The sequence below is a fragment of the Aquarana catesbeiana genome, linkage group LG01 (assembly GCF_042186555.1).
Source record: "Aquarana catesbeiana isolate 2022-GZ linkage group LG01, ASM4218655v1, whole genome shotgun sequence".
Classification (NCBI taxonomy): domain Eukaryota; kingdom Metazoa; phylum Chordata; class Amphibia; order Anura; family Ranidae; genus Aquarana; species Aquarana catesbeiana.
The window spans coordinates 271,007,543-271,028,774 of NC_133324.1; the positions used below are offsets into that span (position 1 = coordinate 271,007,543).

General features: G+C 40.0%; 1 protein-coding gene across 2 annotated transcripts in view; it reads left to right on the forward strand.

The window, feature by feature from the left end:
• Nucleotides 1-12,570, forward strand: part of GOLGA3 (golgin A3) — a 143,158-nt gene extending 130,588 nt beyond the window's left edge. For both annotated transcript variants that reach the window (XM_073628458.1, XM_073628465.1), the window contains exons 21-24: nucleotides 1,582-1,704; nucleotides 3,156-3,320; nucleotides 8,610-8,770; nucleotides 10,018-12,570. In XM_073628458.1, the coding sequence (XP_073484559.1) occupies nucleotides 1,582-1,704; nucleotides 3,156-3,320; nucleotides 8,610-8,770; nucleotides 10,018-10,213 (645 nt within the window). In that variant the 3' untranslated portion in view covers nucleotides 10,214-12,570. The remainder of the gene's footprint in view (nucleotides 1-1,581; nucleotides 1,705-3,155; nucleotides 3,321-8,609; nucleotides 8,771-10,017) is intronic.
• Nucleotides 12,571-21,232: the final 8,662 nt, after the last annotated feature.

Here is a 21,232-nt window from a genome sequence, read left to right on the forward strand (position 1 = left end):
CCAGAAGCCTAGCAGCCCTGAAAGAAACAAGTATATAAATGAACAAATACTCTCATGGGTAGAAACGTACATTCCACCCCTCTTGGCCATCCACATTCTCGGAATGAACAATTGGCAGGCAGATTTTCTAGGCCGTCAATGCGTAGATATGGGGGGGTGGTCTTTCAAAATCTCTGTCAAAGGTGGAGAAAATCGGATGGGGGTCATGCTGGTCTTCAGGTTCAACAACAAGCTGAACAAATCTGTGACAAAGACCTATGATCCTCTAGCCTTCGAAGTAGATGCTCTGATGATTACTTGCACTAAATTTTAACTGGTTTATGCCTTTCTTTGATGAAGATGCTAACGTGACAGCTGTGCAGTGTAGAAGAGGAATGGGTCCCAGTGATTATCATTATGCTAATTTGTAGTCCTGTGAGCCTCCAGGTAATTGACCAAATCTGGTCTCCAAAATAGTGTATCTTTGCAAATGATCAGCTGCTAACGTTACACATGTCTCATAACCATGCAAAATAGTTAAACCAAATTGTACACACGCTGCGCTTATCAAAATAAAATGTAAGAAATTTCCACTAAAATATTAATAAAGTGATATTGTGCTTAACATACAAAATCTATTAATACTATACATTAATGTGCAATAAACTTCAATGAATGAATAAATAGGTAAACGTGCTCCAATCAGCCTGTGTATTGCAAATATTCCACAAAGCTTGTGCAATTTTCAAACATTAATAGATAATTCAAAACAAACATCCATGCAATTTAGTGTTGCATACATGCATTTCAATGCTGCATCTATGCAATATGGTGTTAGTGCAATGTTCAAACAATAAAAAGTTAAAAAATACAAAAAAACGCATCCATGCAATTTGGTGCTGCATCCATGTGATTCTATTCAATTCAGTGCTGTGTTGCTGTGCAATGATCAAATTAACAGTCCGATTTAGTGTTGCATCCATGAATTTCAGTGCTGCATCTATGCAATATGGTGTTAGTGCAATGTTCAAACGATAAAAAATTAAAAAATACAAAAAACCACATCCATGCGATTTGCAATTAAGCTTGGTCAGAATGCGCCTTAGAACCTCTATGGGTTCGATGTTATATGCAGGGTCCTGGATAGATTTGCACTGGTGTCTCTATTCCTCACAGCAGTCCCTTTTGTACCTCAATATATCAACACAAAAAGGACTTCATTGTGCAGTATGTACTAACTTTATTAAATCATAAACAAATCCTGCAATGGGTACTCACAGTAACAAGGCGCTTAAGGGCGCCACACTAAAACAGCAGAAACGAACGGGCAACAGCGGCCTGTCCCCTTCCCCTACACGTGTTTGATACAAGGATTATTTCGTATCTTCATTAGGGGGTGAGGTGATTCTCATTGCACCAAAATTGAAGAATGTGGTACATAGACCTACTCAAACTGTGGCCTCATGGAGTTGGAAACAAAAAACATTAAGAACCTGACAGGCATTCTAACCTGTGCAGCCACACAGGTTAGAAGGTTTTTTTTTCCTGTTTGCTGTAGCAATACTGTATAACATTTTATATCTTTTTTTATTTTTTTTTCAGGTGGAAGACCTTAAATGGCAGTTGGAACAGAAGGAGCATGAGCTTCAGTCTATGAAGCAGCAACTGGACATGACTGAGCAACGCAGCCATAGGGAGTTGGAAAATGTCCAGACCTTGCTTCAGGTACACTATACTTCCATTCCACTGATATATAATCCATCTAGACATTTGATATGCATTTATTAATATCTCTCCAAACCTAAAAATGAAACCACGTAAAACTTTAATATTGTGTTTAAGTGCTGTCACAAATTTTGAAGTCTCACCCATTAGAAGGTGTGATGTATGTGTTAAAGCGTGCGTTAACCCAAAAAAAAAAAAAAAAACACAGATTCTGTTCCTTTAAAGCATGTTGCACAGTGCTTGTGCTGTGTAATTTGGCACCCTGTAACCGTACCCGTAATACCTAGCTGATCCTGCCTGGATATCCCCTCTGCAAACAGACCACGATAATCATGGCTGCTGAGCCCCTGATACCGTAGTGTTTACGTTCCTCCATCATCCGCAGCCTGCTCTCCTATGTCTGTCTCCTCTGTCCTGTCCTCCTACCCCCCCCCCCCCCTTTGCGTGTCACTTAGTGACAGTGTCGCCCTATCCCCCTCCTGCTGCAGGAATAAAAAATATATATACTATCCGTTCTTTATGCTAATAGAGTGCCCCGCTGTCGCTGTGTTTCATTAAAAAAAGACGACCTTCACAGTATCTCATGGCGATCACGTGACCGGCCGGACGTCGGTGGGGAAACCTCGGCCCCGCCCGCTGCAGATAGGGGAGACACAGCTGGTTACATGAGCGCCGGGAGCCGCCATGAGATACGGTGAAGGAGGTATTTTTTTAATGAAACCCAGAGACGGGGGCACTCTATTAAAATACAGAACGGATAGTTTATACTACTGAAAGTGGGTCAACCAGCACATTTGAAAAGTGCCTTAAAAGCTGTCTTTGCATGGAAGCAAAGCCACCTAAAGAGAATCTGTCATGAGAGACTAATGGAGGCTGCCATTGTTGAGAATGCTAGTTTCTTGGTTGACTTTCAGATGCTTTGTGGCTGACCCAGAAAAGTGTAGAGATGATAATTTCTGATACTTATTTACAGAGGCATTTTAAATAGTCATTTTTAAGTAACTGGTAAATGTGCTGGCCTATATTGTTTTCTATCTCTTCATTTCTGAAGGGCATGTATTGCTTCCAAACACAGTCATAACAGACTCTAAAGGAACATTCATTGAAAATAATCATTACGTTACTTGTATGACAGTGGCCTGTACAGGGATAGCTATACCTTGTGATCCACAGCATTTTGCTAGGCAGAGAGTCTGCGTTCAATAATGTGGATTCCCTGTTGCTTAATACTTGAGGTGCAAGTGATGGGCGCACTTTAACCTGCACATCTAAACGTGTCAGGGGGCATATTTTTGTGCATTTTCACATGAAAATTACAAAAAGTATGACATCTCCCAAACTGTGTGTTCATTTGTATCATAGATGCATTTTACACAGGTAATTGTTTGATTTCATATTTGGATGTTTATTCGGAGCCTTGTTTTTTTACCTGCTCTTTCTGTCCTTGTTAGAATTTAAAGTCTGAGCTTGAAGTTGTTCGAGAGGATCTTACTATGACCCAGAAGGATAAATTCATGCTACAGGCAAAGGTGATTGAGCTGAAGAATAGCATGAAAACCTTGCTGCAGCAAAATCAGCAGCTGAAGCTGGATCTTAGACAAGGTCGTCTAAAGAAGGTGCTTATCCAAGTGTCATTTATCTTTTAAAGCAAAAATATTTTACTCCTATGAGATAAAAAAACCTTCTAACGTGATTTAATTTTTTTTGGTTCAATCTGATTTTATTCGGTAAGAAAATATAACAAAGTTGTGTCATATTTGTATGTTTAATTTTGAACGTTGGCGTCTAGGTATGTCCATAACATAACCTATAACTCAATTGAATTAAATGCCTTTTCTGCATCGACAGTGAGAAGGCACAGGGGGATATTGTGAGTATGGGCGTATTCAGTTAAGAGAAGGGTTTTCAGAGTGTTATATCTGGCTTCACGTCACCTTTACAAACCCAAACTGATCCAGATGTATCAAACGGGGCATCAATGGCTGCATTCTATTGGCTATGACCTTAGTAAATATTTTTAAATCTACACCTATTAGGGATATGGGCCTATAATTTGCACACATGGTTGGATCCTTGTCTGGTTTTGGGATAAGGGTGATGTGGGCTTCAAGTGTTTGAGAAGGAAACACCTCTGCTAAAGAATTGAACACTTTAGTTAAAAAGAGAGCAATTAGGGGAGAAAATATTTTATAGAATTTTTAGATGTAAAGCCATTAGGGCCTGGGCTTTTATCGGATGGTGTGGCAGCTATAGTTCCTGTGACTTTGTCTTCGGAGATCATCACTCAAGCTCATTTACAGTGTCGTCTAAGGTAGGGGGTGCTGTTTCTGTGATATAAGATGATTTACCATCTACAGATGTTGACAGGGGGCTTGAGGGTCCCTCAGGAGAGATATTATATAGGGACTGATAGAAATTCCTAAACATCTGTGATATCTTAGAGGGTGCAGTGACTGACTCCCCAGCTAAGGTCTGGATGTGAGGTATAAACGTAGAGGATGGTTTTGTCTGTAAGGAGCGGGCTAATGGTCTACCACATTTATTTTGGAGCTTGAAGTGATGTAAGGCAATCTTGTCCGCATATGTGCGAGCTGAGGCCTCATACAGTTCCCGGGGATGAGACCGAGCCATGGAGACCTCTGCGAGAGCTTCCACTGTTTTATGCTTGGTTTTCAGATCTCGAAGCTTTTGTATGGCAGACACTATAGTAGCCGAGTGTTCCTTCTTTATGTGAGCCCCAATTTGTATACAGCTTCCCCATAGGGCAGCTTTCAGTGCCTCCCACTGTATCTGTAATGGGGTAGAGTCCATGGCGTGGTCTGTAAAAAAAAAAAAAAAAAAAAAAAAAAAAAGTTAGAGATGGTCTCTGTAACCAGCGTAAGGCCATCAGAATTCGTGAGGAGCAAATAATTTAAAGGCCACGTCCATTCCTTCGCTGGAGTGGAGGGAATGTCAAGTATACTGGAGAGTGATCAGACCAAACCATAGAATCTGTCACATTCAGGTGACCAATCTAAACAGCTATGATCGACCAAAAAGTAATTGATATTACATCGAACTATACTACGCTATAAGGCTTGTGTACCTGCGAGAAATGAGTGTAGTCACAAGACTTTGGGTATAAAACCCTCCATACGTCAATAAGAAGTAAAATGTGAGTAGCATGTTTCAAGGCCCTCAGTTTAGAGAAGGAATAGGGAGGACTGTGAGGTTGATGAGTCCAAAAGCGGGTCTAAAAGGATATTAAAATCCCTTCCTAGGATGAGCTTGCCCTCCATAAATCCAGACCGAATCCTTAAGTACTGCAGAGCAGATGTAATTTGATTGACATTCGGTAGGTAGATGTTGGCGATTGTAAATTTTGTCCCCCACAATGAAAATTTCACAAACACGTACTGTCCCTGGGGGCAGATAGCTGATCAATCAGTTTGATAGGAAACGTTTTATGGAAGGCAATAGAGACTCCTTTGGCTTTCTGAGAAGGCTTTGTACTGTGGAACCACCTGTTAAAATATCTGTTGGTACAGGAAGGGGTGAAATCAGAGTAGAAGTGCGTCTCTTGCAAGGGGAGCACGTTTTGATCTGGTGGATGTGCATCTGATAGAGGATTCCCCCCCCCCCCCCCCCGCTTAGATGCAACATTAAGGCCATTTACATTGTAGGAGCAAAGTTTCAGCCGAGGATGAGATATCACCATATGGGCCATGGTGGACTGTGAAGAAGAGATAAAGTATGGGGAGCAGGGGAGGTAAAAGGGAAAGGAGAAAGCAGAAGAGGGGAACTAGTAGAGTAAAGGAATACAGTAAAGGATAAGAATTGAGCAGAAAGACACCTGGGTATGTGTGCCTGAAAAGAAAAAGAATGTCTGCACAAGTGAGACACTACGTGAAATATCACGTTTTAGGCACAATCTGTGCCAAGCCTATTGAGGCAGAGAGGTCGAAATGGTGAAAGCTGAGCTGTGATCCTGACAGCATGACAGGCATTAGTAACTTTACTTGGAATCGGAAGCGGTGATCAGTGTCATGTCACACATAGCCCCTCCCCCCACAGTTAGAATCACTCCCTAGGACACACTTAACCCCTACAGTGCCACCTAGTGGTTAGCCCCTTCACTGCCAGTCACATTTACACAGTAATCAATGCATTTTTAATTGCACTGATTGCTGTATAAATGTGAATGGTCCCAAAATCGTGCCAAAAGTGTCTGATCTGTCTGCCATAATGTCGCGGTCACGATAAAAATCGGTGATTGCCGCCATTAAAAAACAAAAAATATTAATAAAAATGCCATAAAACTATCCCCTATTTTGTAGACCCTATAACTTTTGCGCAAACCAATCAATAAATGTTTATTGCGATTTTTTTTTTTTTTTTTTACCAAAAATATGTAGAATGCGACGTATCGGCCTAAACTGAGGAAAAAAAATGTTTTTATGTATTTTTTGGGGATATTTATTATAGCAAAAAGTAAAAAATAATCATTTTTTTTTCAAAATTGTCCCTATTTTTTTGTTTATAGCGCCAAAAATAAAAACCGCAGAGGTGATCAAATACCACCAAAAGAAAGCTCTATTTGTGGGGAAAAAAGGACGTCAATTTTGTTTGGGAGCCACGTCGCACAACCACGCAATTGTCAGTTAAAGCAACGCAGTGCCGAATTGCAAAAAGTGCTCTGGTCTTTGGGCAGCCAAATTGTCCGGGGCTTAAGTGGTTAAATATGAAACAGCTGAAATCAGTATACTCTAAAAGATGTAATCTGACAATAACAAGTTAACCATGAACAGTAACTGTAAGGTCCCCTGAGTAGATGTATCACAAGTGTTACTATTGAAGCACCCAAGGGTCAATCTAGAGGGTTCAGTAGGTCATCAATCCTCTGGGGAAATTGAACCCGGGCCTCAAAATCTTATACCATATAAAGTTAATACATTTAGCTGAGATGAGAAGCTTCAATAGTTCCTCCCAAACCCCAGCTGGGTTAAGCACACCAGCAAAGAGCAGGGAAAGGGCCCAAAGTTCTATTAACCACACGACCATGAGGTGTCAGATCCAGTACTTTTGAAGGATTTGTATCTATAAGGGGGACATCTCAGTTAAAAAACAAAAAAACAAAAAACGTTCCCAGTGCAGACCTGGTAGAAGATGTAGACAACATGTGCAATCCCTGAGTAGTGCTGAATGTAGGCGCACCAATGTCAATGATCAGTGACGGAAAACCGGATCAGTCTTCTGGTGAAGCAGGCCGTCGCTTTCTAGGGTCCGCAAACATCGATCTGGACCTTGTACTCCTATGACCTTGTGGGAGAGGTTCATGGTCATCTGGTGGGTCTAGCCAATTTGGAACTTCTACTGGGTCTTGCTCCAGAAAGAGAAAAAAGTCAGGGAGTTGGTCCGCATCTGATGGGACAAATTTACTGTCGCTGCTGGTCACTTTATTGCTGAAAGGATGGCCCCAGGTGTAGGTTGCAATGGCTTGACGGACCACTCAACGCACATGTAGAGTGTTGCGAGAAAGGTCCGGGTAGAGCTGAATTGAGGCACCATCGCATTCCACTGGACCCGAGTGCCATGCCTTGCGCATTAGGTCATCTTTTGGGGTATAGTAGTGCACCCGACAGAGAACGTCTCAAGGGCGACCACTGTGATCCTTCCTCTGCCCTCCCACTCTATGCACTCAATCTAGTTTGGTAGGGGACGAGGCCTCCCTGCCCAAAACTTGGTTGAGAATAGTGATGACAGTGGGCTTTAAGTCCATGCTAGATGTTGCATATGGTATGCCCTGCAACCGGACATTATTCCTGCGGCTCCTATTCTCACGGTCTTCTATGCGGAGCTGGTGCTGCCTTATACAGTGCAAATGCTCCCTGAATGCAGCCTCAAGTGCTGTTATATGGACCACATGGTCATTCTGGGTGGCAGTCAGGGCTGATACTGCAGTTTCTGATGTGGAAACCTGCTGTTTAAGTGCATTTAAGTCTCTTATGGAGCGAGGTTTCCATTTTGATAGCCCAGGACTCAAACTCTGCCCGGAATGCTGACAGGAGTGCCGTAGCTTCAAATCTAGATGAATCCCCCGGGGCCAAAGGAGTTAGTGCAGCCTGGTCTTCTGCAATGCATGAGGCATCAGGGCTTATTTACCTGGATGTAGGAGCCAATAGATCAGTCTGGGGAGCCGAGTACTCTGTAGAGTCCTCACAGACATCCACCCCCACCTGAGCAGGGGTAGGAGGCTTGGTTTTCCTTGTGGTCCAGGCGGGCTCCATCTTCTCCTTGGAAGTGCGTGGTTCTGACTGAGATGCACGGAGCAAGTAAGGCTGCATCGTGCCCTGCTGCAGTTCAACAGACTCAGGAGGGTGAGAGCTGTGTGCCGACATGACGATCGTGGATGTGTGATGTCTGTAAAATAGCCTGCCAGCGTCGGGAGAACACGGAGCTCAACAGTGCACGTCTTCAGCCATTCATGGTCGGCCACAGCTCCCCGCTTTTTTTTTTTTAACGCTTCACATTAATATTTAAACCTTCTCACATAGTCACACGTGTAGTTGTAGGCAGTACACATCAATTCTCTAGTCTGAATAACCACTTTGTACAAAAGGGCTTCATTTTCTTGCAGTCATCATTCCATCTTACTATGGTTATGTATAAAGTCAGTGTGCACACCCCTTTCAAAATAGTATGTGCAACTTCTGCTGTTTGAGTGCCCACAACTGCACAGCACATTGTAAAGAAAGCTACTCTATTTGTCAGTGCTTACATCCTTATAACACAATGTGATTTGCATAATCGTTTTTTTTTTATCATTTTTGATTACTTTTTGTTTTTATGTGTCTCATACTAAATATAATTTGATATCTATTTAAAACTAATGTTTCTAATATTTTTTTCACTTTCCTTTTATCCAGCGGAAAGAGTTGAAAGGAGATATAACCTCATCCAATCCAGTAACTCCAGTTAAGATACCAGACTGTCCAGTACCAGCTTCACTACTAGAGGAGCTCCTGAAACCTACTTCTTTAAGCAAAGAACCTTTGAATAATCTAAACAGCTGTCTTCAACAATTAAAGTAATACATTTTCAACTACATATTATTTTTTCTTTCAATTGTTTAAATAAGATATATAATAAAAAAACCTCTCTACTGTCAGGCCTTTAAGTCTAAGGATGTTTAATTAGTTCTGATATCCAGGGAATTAGTTCATAACTAATTTGATTAGTTCAGATATCCAACTGGATGTAGTTTGTCCATTTAAGTTCCTAGAAGACCGATGAGTCACTGCACCATACTCCACTTATAACTAAAATATTACTTAGGGGTAGACTGACCATTTACATTTGGGTTATTTCCAAATTGAAACATGTACCTACAGTGTTTTTGAATTTAATGACGCCTTGCTACCTTGAGAGTTTCTTACAGCAAACAAATATTGATAATATACTGTACTTGTCTCATACTAACCTTTTTCCCAATCCATCAAAATCTCTTCTATGCAGTCCTCTAGGCACCGCACAGCCTGTTATCAGAATCTTGGTTGTTGGACCCACATAAGTGTACCGCAACTCCATTTAATCCTGCATAGGATTGGATGCAGATAGCGGTGCCCATGAACATGTCCAGTAGAGAATATTATGATAGGAGGCTGGTCAGTGCATAGCCAAATTGCTGGTGAATTGGAGACAGGGGAGTAGAAGACAAGGTGGCTGGGGGTCAGGGTAGGGGGTAGGAAGGGTTATCCAAATAAGTGTAAGATATAAATATACATCTATGGAAGATATGAATAACTTAAGAGCAGTTGCACTCTAATGCCCCGTACACACGGTCGGACTTTGTTCGGACATTCCGACTACAAAATCCTAGGATTTTTTCCGATGGATGTTGGCTCAAACTTGTCTTGCATACACACGGTCACACAAAGTTGTCGGAAAATCCGATCGTTCTAAACGCGGTGACGTAAAACACGTACGTCGGGACTATAAACGGGGCAGTGGCCAATAGCTTTCATCTCTTTATTTATTCTGAGCATGCGTGGCACTTTGTCCGTCGGATTTGTGTACACACTATCGGAATTTCCGACAACGGATTTTGTTGTCGGAAAATTTTATATCCTGCTCTCAAACTTTGTGTATCAGAAAATCCGATGGAAAATGTGTGATGGAGCCTACACACGGTCGGAATTTCCGACAACAAGGTCCTATTACACATTTTCCGTCGGAAAATCCGACTGTGTGTACGGGGCATAAGGGTGATATAATTGTACCGTTTGGAATTTTTTTCGTGTGTACTCCGCTGTTAACATACACTTGTATTTTCAGGCAGGAAATGGACAGTCTTCAGCGTCAAATGGAAGAACACACTTTTACTGTACATGAATCAATGACCTCTTGGAACCACATTGAAGGACAGCTACAGGACTTGGCCGAACCTGTCCAGTTGCCTCTCACTAGTTCTAGTCTCCCCAAGAACGATCAGAACTTCAATAACAGTGAGCCAAAAAGAACTGAACAATGATTCTGAACTCTTCGATTATTTTACAGCTGCTTTCTAATACTGGAGGGTAGGAACTCTGTGTGTGCCTGCCTATACCAGAAACATATGCACACCAAAAAGCACAGTGTAAAAGGGGCTCTCCTAACACAATTATTTATTGTAAATAATATATATATTCAGTAGAGAACCAAGACGCTTGAACTTTTAGAGGAAAACATGGAAGATGCCTGTTGGAAATCACACACATATATGTGCCTAAAACAATCCTGCTTTTGTGCAGGGGTCCTTCCTATAACTAGTACATAAGGAAGAGTACAGTTAGCATCTTGCATTATCGTCAAAGGCCTGTTAAGGAATAAGTTCATCTGTGGGTCATCTCAGGAACTCTCCTCACACAAATTACACAAAGTGGAGGAGGTTTATACCAGATGAACATGGATGTTTTACATGCTTGTCTACTCATGTCAGCAGTCCATTCAGCTAAATGATCATCATTAAATGTTTCATTAAATGCTGTGTGAATAAACCTAAAAATATAGCTTGCAAATCAATCCTAAATACAATTTGTAGTGCTTTTTGTGATGAGCACACCTTAATGGAATACTTGTATAATAATAAAATATACATGTATAATTATTGTTTAAAGGTGTTTTCTGCATTCATAATAATAAGAAAATAAACAATCTGTGTTTGGTACCTCTATGCAATAATACCAATAGGTATTCCATAGAAAAAACTCCCTAGAAAGCAGAAGCAGGACCATCATCCTGCTGTGAACATTGCTTGGCAGACTGAAACCTAACTGTTCATACAGCTGCATTGTTTCTGTAAGACTGCAGAACCAAAGCCCCTAGTCCTGATAATGAGGGAAAACTGGGTAGGGGGATGTCTGCCTAAGACAGATGCAGATGGGTCAGAAGTAGGTGGGGTGTATCACAACTGGAAATCCACTTTAAATTGATCAACCAATGGCTAGGTATACGATACTTTATTTACAGGTCTTTGTTGTTACCTTTTGTGTTTCCAGCTTTTTCTGTCTATGTACCATTCTGTGCATATGTGTTGTCTTGCACTCCTGAAGTTGATTTTTACAACTGGCATTGATCATTCTGATTTTAATGTACACTTTAAGTTACATGATGTTTCATACTACTTTTGAATGTAAATAGATAATTTGTATATGTTTAAGTTGAATTTGTTAGATGGAACAATATTATTTCATTCATATTTAATATAATTTGTATCAAGATTTTTTTGAATGTTTTGTTCCCACCGCACCTTTTTACCTTACAAAGGAATGCCCCTTAATTTATGCCATATGGGTAATTTTTAATTCTAACATTACTAGACCTGAATCTTGGCATTTATAGTTTTCTGCCTGCAAGATCCCATTGGGATGGCATCTGCCACTAAAATGGTTAGCGTAGTGCCCTCCTTTTACTATAACATACAAAATGTTTTGTTTGTTCTGACATGGATTTGCAGTCATGTGCATTTTGGTTATCAGAAAGGTCTTTTTCCTGGATTACTGTTTGCAGAAAAAAAGGTATTCTACAGCTGACACATGTGTGGTTTTATTTGCTTTACTTATGACGTTACTTTCCCCTATGCTGCATCTTTTCCTATTACCGTAATCAAATATTTTATGTTTGAGCTAAAAATTCACACTGCTAATGTGCTAGATATTTATCTAGGTATAATAAATTAAAATTTTGTAATAGCAATGCAAAAAAGAATTTCAGCATGGTGTAGCCAGTACTGTTCAAAGGTTTTAGGACTGCAATGTTGGTTCTTTAATGCTGCTCCAAATCTCAAAACTGCATACTAACTTAAAGTGGGATATCATTATTAATATTTGGGGAAAAAAAAGTTTAAATATTGGTCAGCACAATATCATAGAACAAGTGCAGTAACTCCCTAAAACACTTTTTTTTTCTGTATGTTATCCTTAACATACAGAAAAGGAGACTTTTAAGCTGACTTCTCACTTGTCTGCTCCAGTACTGTGCATTAAAGGAAAAGTTCACCTTTACAAAAAAAAAAATAAATTCACATTTTGTTTTTGCATGTAAAAAATATGCATTCATTTATTTATTTTGTAACGGACCTGTAAAGCATTGCGCCCACGATCACCAGATCGTAATTGTAATGCCACAGTCCTACAGACTGTCTGTGTATCTGTCTGGCTGTACCTCCGATATAGCCAGGCAGTTACACTGATGGGAAGCATGAATGAACTACCACAGCGCTCAACAGCACCATGGTAGTTCATTGAGAACTACAAGCCGACAGCCGCAAAGGCTGTCGGACTTTTATAGTTTTCCTATTCACAGAACACTGTGGACGGCCACATTTGTTGCAGAGTGTGACAGCTAGCAGGGGGGGGGGGGGGGGGCGGAGAGATCTCCCTCCAGCTTTCACAACGGTGGATCGGGGGGGAGCAGGGGCTGGTGCATATGTTACATATTACACCCTGAATATGAGTGTAACGTTACAAAAGGTCAACTTCTCCTTATAAAGCAGCCAATTCACCATAGCAAGCAGAAAAAACATATCGGCGCCTGCTTTTCAGAAGCAGTGCAAAAAACGCACATCATTGTGGTGTGGATGTGCATTTGGGTGCAATTTAAAAGGGGGACATTGCAGTGGGCTTCTGAATGAAATGTGGTAAAAAGAAGAACCCGCTCCAGGTGTCTACTTCCTAATGATCTCTCCCCTTTCAGGTGTGGGTGCGGATCAATATGCAACCATATGCAAAAATTGAACAAAAAGGTCCGGATGGCCGCACTCCAATGAAAATGATTTCTTTATTGCTATAATAAATCCGTGCAGCAAGGATAAAACCGCTAACGCATTTCACACTGTTATAGCAGATGCTTATTCATATGAATAAGCACCTGCTATAACGGTGTGAAACGCATTAGAGATTTTATCCTTGCTGCATGAATTTATTATAACAATAAAGAAATTGTTTTCATTGGAGTGCGGTCATCCGGACCTCTTTGTTCAATTTTTGCATATGAAATGTGGTGGTGTTGGTGATTTTAATATTCTCACTGTATTCTAGGCACTATAATGCAGGAATTCAATAATATAAATTTCCACCTTACATATTTTCTTTCTGCATTATTCCACAACAGCCAGATTCAAATATTCTATTCTATATTACACTTAAAGCTGAACCTCCCTCTCAAACCAATCTCTCCAGTGACCACATTCTTCCACTGAGTTTGAAGACTTCGGCTGCCTTGATTTTCCAGATGAGGTTACTCCTGCGCATAAGCACCTGGCATGTTGAGAGTGTACACTGAGCTTCTCTTGTGCAGCTGAGTGTACAATCTTTGGAATCTTGTTGTTGGCTAAAAAACTTTTATTGCAGAAGAGACCTACAAAATATCTTCTACTGTAAAAGCCTAGTGTTAGCAATTATTTACATGCTAAAGTTTTGCTTTTTGTTTACGCACTACATATTATACATCAGACACATTACTGACTGGATTCACATACATACCACATACCTTCACTGACTGTATTAATTAGTACCCTCAGCAATAGTACACTGTATTAGCTTAATGAGGGGGTATTTCATACCTGTATCAAAAAGCCATTAACCCTGCATCTCTTTCCACTTTTATTGACTTATCATAGTGGGCACTTGGACAACTCCCCGGGCATGAAAGTAGGACTTGGTTGGAGGTGGCGTTCTACTTACAAATGGTAAAATGCCTGTTCATACATATGCCCATAGATGCTACTGATTCTGTATATGTTGATAAGCTGCATTCTTATGTACTTTTTATGGTTTATAAATGGACTACTGCAGTTCAAAGTATACATTTTTTTTTCCTTTCATTGTTATTTTTTATTTTTTTGTAATATACAATACCTATTCTTTAGCGAGGTAAAAACATTCCACATTAATAATTATGCTACCAAAATTAGTTTGTGCTGTAAAATGCATCCAGCACTGTTCCTGTTTCTTGCTGGAAGCCGCCATTTTGTTGAAGCCCAGACCAGTGACTTTCTTATTGAGAACTGTCCCCCTCTCCTTAGACTCAAAAACTATATGTCACTTTCTGCAATTAAAATGTATGCATTTCCATTCTTGATTGTATGTCTTGACTCAGCTAAGGAGGAAGGCTGCAGTAGCTGACAGTAGGTTCACAGCAGCTGATGCTGACATGAAGGGAGAAAAGAGAGTATATCAAAGAGATAAGACACTATCCTTGTAGGTGTAACTCTTTTGTCTCTCCCTGGCTGCAGAGATTGTCCTGTCACCCTCCCTAATGTGTTCTCCATTGGCACAGTCTGTGTTATTCCTGTTTCTTTCCCCTCTCCTTAACAGCAGTAAATCTTTAGGCTGTCAGCAGATCAGCCTCTAGTGACTCACCGATTATCTGCCAAGTGTTGAAAATAAGAGCAACTGAGGCTGTGCAGAGCAGGATGAGAAAGAGCATTACTGGATTGTAAACAATATAGACATTTATTAGTATTTTACGTGGCCATATTAGCAAAATTGCCCATCATGAAGTGATCTATCAGGTCTTCATTTTCTGGCCAAAGTTTCTCATTAACAAATGGTCACTATGGAAAAGGCTGACATTTTTTTTTAAATTTTTTTTTAAACAGCCCATTTATGTCTACTCTACTTCAAAGGTTGTATTTCGGGGTATTAAAATGTTTGCTCTATGATACGGTTAGGTGTTGAATAGTTATAGTTGATAGACACACTGCCTATGCTGCATATATCCTCATAGCAAACATACAAGTAGTCGCTAAAATGTAAAATGTATGTTCATGATGTTTCGGTGATTTTTTTTTTTTTTTTCAACCCAGGTGGTCATTTGGCAAAATAAAAATTTTGTTAGATCAGTGGGCAGATTTTCTTTTTCCCATAACTGTTGTAAAATTTGAAATGAAGGTTCATCCCTGGAAGACTTCAATTTAAAATTCATTATTCAGTTTTATTAAAAGGGGAAAAAAATGCAGGGTAACCTTCAAATGGTAAAAATGGTTAAAGCTAAACTCTGGTCACAAAATAATGTTTAAATCTATTCCTCAAAAAAAAAATCTAAATTGTGTGTACTTAATGTCTTTGCAAACCCGAATATCTTGTAAAAGTATTGGGAACATAATTTCTATGCTACACATAGCCTGTTCAGAGAGTAGATCTGTGAATGGGACATATTAGGTCCCCTCACTATAAAATACTACAAGGGAGTAGATAGAAGACCAGTGACTCTGCTCAAGAGGCGAGAGAAGCGCGCTGACTGGTCCTTGTAATATGGAACCCCTAAACAGAGGCAAAGTGCAGGAGTCATGCAGCAAAATGAAGCCAGCAACCAGGTGTCAATCACAAATATGAATCCTTTATTGACTACATGGTGGTATACAGCACAGAGGGCTAACACATTTCGGCTACTTAGCCTTACTCATAGCAAATCTAAAAATATCCTGAACAAACAATCAAATAGACATCCCTACTCTTGAACCAAGTGGAAGAAGCAGGTGATAATTAAAATCAATTAAGTGAGCAACAGCACACAATTATCACATCCATAAAACGTAAAGATATATTGATATTAGTTATAATCCCAGGTATATCCTAAACAGCTCCTGCAAATAAACAGATTAACAAGTATAAATGATTGTAAATAGCTCTTAACCATTAATTATTATGATTACTAAAGATGTGCATGAAGGATGTATGGTCTTCTTTTCTTTTTCTTTTTTTTCTTTTTATGATGTAGAACGGTGCCGTTTTTTTTAATAGAGAGGCCGGGCGTGACGTCATAACATCGTGCCCGGCCTCCGAACGTTCATAGAGACTCCGGCGACCATCTGGTCCACAGAAATCTCTATTCTGAACATCCGGGGCCGACGGATCCTGTGTCCAACTCACCGATCGTATCGGTGAGTCGGTAGAAGCACCGGAGGGCGGCGGGAGGGGGGTACGTCTCCTCTGGCCCCCCATAAGAGCGATCAAGCGGCGGAACGGCGCTATGATCATTCTTATGGTGCACAGATTTGCCGGCTCTAAAAGACGATATCTGAATGATGTCTGTAGCTAAAGGCATCATTCAGATATCCCCTCTCAAAGCCGAGGACATCATTTGGCGTACAGCGGGCGGGAAGCTAATCATAGCTGGGACGTGGGTCTCTTTTTGTAATAAAATGCATTTTATGGACAGATTGTTTAACAACCTGTGTTTGTTATGAGCTATTTACATAATTTCTATTTTTTATTCTGTTTATTTGCAGGTGGGTATACAGCAAGAAAGGCTAACGCAATTGTTGAATTTAAATAACCCATGGTTGTTATGTGCTATTTACAATAATTTTTATTTATTAATCTGTTTATTTGCATGGGCCATTAGAGATATATTAGGGATTATAAAATAATATGACTATATCTTTTATGGATGTGATAAAGTTGATCCGTTATTTATTGGATTCTTATTCATTTTGCCATATACTTGTGCTAATGCTCACTTAATTGATTTAAAATTAAATTAAATATTATCCACCTGCTTCTTCTGCTTGGTTCAGGTTAGGAGTTGTGGTGTCTATTTTATTGTTTGTTCTGTGTGTTTTTTTAGATGTAGTATTAGTAAGGTTGAGTACCTGAAACACGTTAACCTTCTGTCCGGTATACCCACTATGTAGTCAATAAAGGGTTAATATTTGTGGATAGCACCTGGTCTTTACAACCACCAGCATTTATTAGTAGTAAAGGTTTTGGGTAAACTTTCGAGCTGGCGATTACTACAGGCAATTTGTTAGACATTTCAACCACCTTTCAATTTTAAAAACAATGGAACCAATCAAGGCAGGCTTCCAATATCTTGTTATATAAACAGACATATGGTGGCAGAGGTGTTTTTTTTTTATTTTTTTTGGCTGTCAAGAGGTTGAATTTACTAGAAAAGTATCCTGTGTATAGTCAACATCATTTTTTTTTTTTCTTTTTTTTTTTTTTGCAGTAGACTGTTGAAAGTAGACATTGATTGTTGCACAGTTTTTTTTTTTAAAGTTATAACAATTGTAAAACCGTAACAGAATCTTTTTGGGTTGATGGCTTGTGTTCTGTCAGTCTGTTGCAAGTTGTGAAACAATCTGGTGGATAGCTTGAAAATGTGTTGTATAGTCAAGGAATTGTTTTCATTGACAATGTTTGTGCTATTATTTATAGAAAGGAAAAATGTATCTTAAGGACATTTATTATTATTACATGTGGTGTATTCCTATATAATACAGCTTTTAAACTGTTAAAACTGTACATATAATGCTGTGTAAAGCATGTGGATCGATATGTGCATAAGGAGTCTTTCTTTCTTTTTTTTTTTTTTGTGAAATAAACTATTTTTGTTAATATGTTGTTTTCTTGTCTTAGTAAAAATCATATTTGCTGATTTTGCATCTTTAAAATGCTTGTTAAGTCACATATACTGTATAAATTACTTGCATCCCCTCTGTTTTAGGAAGAAATAAAGCACAGTGTCAGGTTTTTTTTTTTTAAATCCTAAATAAGTTCTTGCACAGCTTTGCTGTGCGGTCATTTGACCTCCTTCCACTCTCCTTCCCTGATCTAAGGAGAGCAGCGGGAGGGGCTGAGAATCCCCTCTGATGTACTGATGTATGCCAGCCAGTAGAGGGAGGTCACGTGACCGCACAGTGGCACTGTGCAAGAAGGTATTTAGGATTATAATTTAAACTGACATACTGTGGTTTATATCTTCATAAAACAGAGGGGTTGCAAGTGATTTATATACACATTACTTTACAGGGATAGCGGTAGGATAACTACACAGACTACTGAGCTGACAAGCAGGGAGGGAGGGGGAGAGATTGACCGCACAGCATGATGACTGAGGGACGTAAACTGACTGTGGATCAGCAGCCATGATTACCATGGTCAGTACTAGAGCTGCACGATTCTGGATAAAATGAGTCTTATTATTTTTTCCCTTAGAATAAATATCATGATTCTCGGCGTATCAACATCTTTCACATTATACAAAAAAATTGGGCTAACTTTACTTTAGTTTTTTTTTTTTTTAGTTTATTGGAGTGTATTTTTTCCCAAAAATTGCCTTTGTAAGACTGCTGCTTAAATACAGCGTGACATAAAATATTGCAACGACCGCCATTCTATTCTCTATGGTCTCTGCTAAAAAAAATATATATATATAATGTTCGGGGGTTCTAAGTAATTTTCTAGCAAAAAAATACAGATTTTTTAGCAACAAGTGTCAGAAAAAGGCTTAGTCTTTAAGTGGTTAAACTGATCTCATTTACAGACGGAAGTTCATCCCTTTGATCTTTAAATTAACAGAATGATACATTGTTTCTTTTTATCTCTCTCTCAGCGGTGAGGGTGAGCAATGTTGTTAATAAACATTGCTGGCTGTTTTTTGACAGCTATGAGCAGGGGACGACTCTACACTTGTTACGTGAATCGTGGAAATGCTGGATTAAAGCGGAGGTCCGCCCACCGCTGCAAAAATTAAAAGCCAGCAGCTGCACATACGGCAGCTGCTGACTTTTATTAATCGGACACTTGCCTGTCCTGGAGTCCAGCGATGTGAGCACCGAAGCTGATGTTTCCATCAGCTGTTGGGTGCATGCCGCCTCCATTGCAAGTAAGGCTTCACGCCTGGAACCCTACTGCGCATGCGCGAGGCTCCACTCCTCTCTCCTACTGGCCCCGTGGCCGGGGAGGGAGGAGGAGGAGGGAGCCCCGCGGTGACATCAATACCTGCGGCTGAGGCTCCCGGAAGTGGGGACAGCATACCTGTGAAACGTTCAGTGTACAACGTATTTAGCATAATTGGTATGTATCACCAGCTGCAATAAGGACAGACTTCAATAGGGTCTTATTGTACCCCAAGACTGGCCCTAAATTTACATGCGGCAAGCTTGGCTACTTCCTAGGGGCTCATTTATACTAACTTCCCCTTCTGAAAAGTGATCCAAGGTGCTTTGCCTTCTACCAATTATGATCATCATTATTTATGTGGAACTTGAGATTCCTAATTTTGCTTTAGCAGTGATGTTTATCTTCTAGTGATGTACAGTGGCATGAAAAAGTATTCATACTCCTTGAAATTTTCCACATTTTGTCATGTTACAATCAAAAAAGTAAATGTATTTTTTTTGGTATTTTATGTGATAGACCACACAAAGTGGTACATAATTGTGAACTGGAGGGAAAATGATAAATGGTTTTCAATTTTTTTTACTAATATCTGAAAAGTGTGGCATGCTTTTGTATTCAGCCCCCTTTACGCTGATGCCCCTAACTAAAATCTAGTGGAACCAATTGCCTTCAGAAGTCACCTTATTAATAAATGGAGTACCGTTGTTTTAGCGACGCTATTTGGCTGATAGCGGGGCTGTTTTAACCCCTGCTAGTGGCCGAAAAAAGGGTTAAAACTGCCCGCAAAGGGACGCTGCCCCATTGATTTCAATGGGCAGGGGCGCTTTAGGAGCGATGTATACACCGTTCCCACAGCACTGCAAAGATGCTGCTTGCAGGACTTTTTTTTACCGTCCTGCAAGCGCACCACTCCAGTGTGAAAGCCCTCAGGCTTTCATACTGGAGAGACAAGAGAGGCTCTTTACAGGCATTGTGCAGGCACTATTTTTAGCGCTGTAGCGCCTGTAAAGCGCCTCAGTATGAATGTAGCCTTAATCCAATTGAGAATCTGTGGCTAGACTTGAAAATTGCTGTTCAAAGACGCTCTCCATTCAATCTGAAAGAGCTTAAGCTATTTTGCAAAGAAGAATGGGCAAAAATTTCACTCTCTAGGATGTGCAATGCTGGTAGAGACATACCCAAAAAGATTTGCAGCTGTAATTGCAGCAAAAGGTGTACAAAGTATTGACTCAGGGAGGTTGAATACAAATCCACGCCACACTTTTCAGATATTTATTTGTAAAAAAAAAATGAAAATCATTTTTCTTCCACTTCACAATTATGTACCACTTTGTGTTGGTATATCACATAAAATCCCAATAAAATACATTTGCGCTTTTGGTTGTAATATGAAAATTTCAAAGGGTATGAATACTTTTCAAGGCACTGTATATAGATCATTTGGTATCCCATCTGAACAGAAAACTAGACAGGTTTGCAGCCAGGTCCTTTGTCACCACTGGCGATCAGCTGTCTCTAACTGATGCCGTTTCTCCTCTGAGACGTCTGCATTGGCTACTTCTGAGTATTAAAGTGGAGGGCAATTTTGGCACTCTTTTAGCCCTGACTTGCCCCAGAGGAACTTGGTATGCCAACCTAATCCATCTGTTCACTGACTCTACTTGGCCCCTACCAGAAAGGCCAGATCTTCTATTTTAGGGACTTATCATGCACTCTGTGTCTTGGACATTTAATTTAACCTCCCTGGCGGTATGATTATTTCGGATTTTAAGTGCTGAAAGCGGTACCATTATTTTGCATGGAAATTTGGCGTTTTATATTGTAGGTCTGTAAATCTTAACAATAACACACTTAAATCTGTCCAAACCAGAGTCTAGTAGATATCCCGGGTATGATAAAGTTTGAAACACAAAAACATAAATTATAATATAATAAATAAAAATAAATAATTTAAAAAAATTAAAAAAAATAGTAATAAAATAAATTTCCCCACAATTCACTATCGCTCAATTCTGCAAGTGTTCTAATTTATTATCGCTGTTTTCTAGCTGGTCTAAAGCCACTTTTGACGTAAAGGGACACTTTTTGGTTGCTATGGACAATCTCCAGTTTCCAGGCAGAAAGAACAGTGTATATCATATAAAACTGCATGCAGGGCATGGGCCAGAGCACTGGGGACAAAAGGGATGTGAAATCATTTCATACAGTACTGTAATCTGTAAGATTACAGTACTGTATGTGTTATGATTTTGACAGTTTTTTGAATTTGCCGCCAGGCTCCGCCCCCGTGCGTCGCGCCGCTCGCAGGGAACGGAGCCTGGCACGGAGAGGCTTCGGAGGAGGACGGAGCCCTCGGACACTGCGGGGGACATCGCAGGATC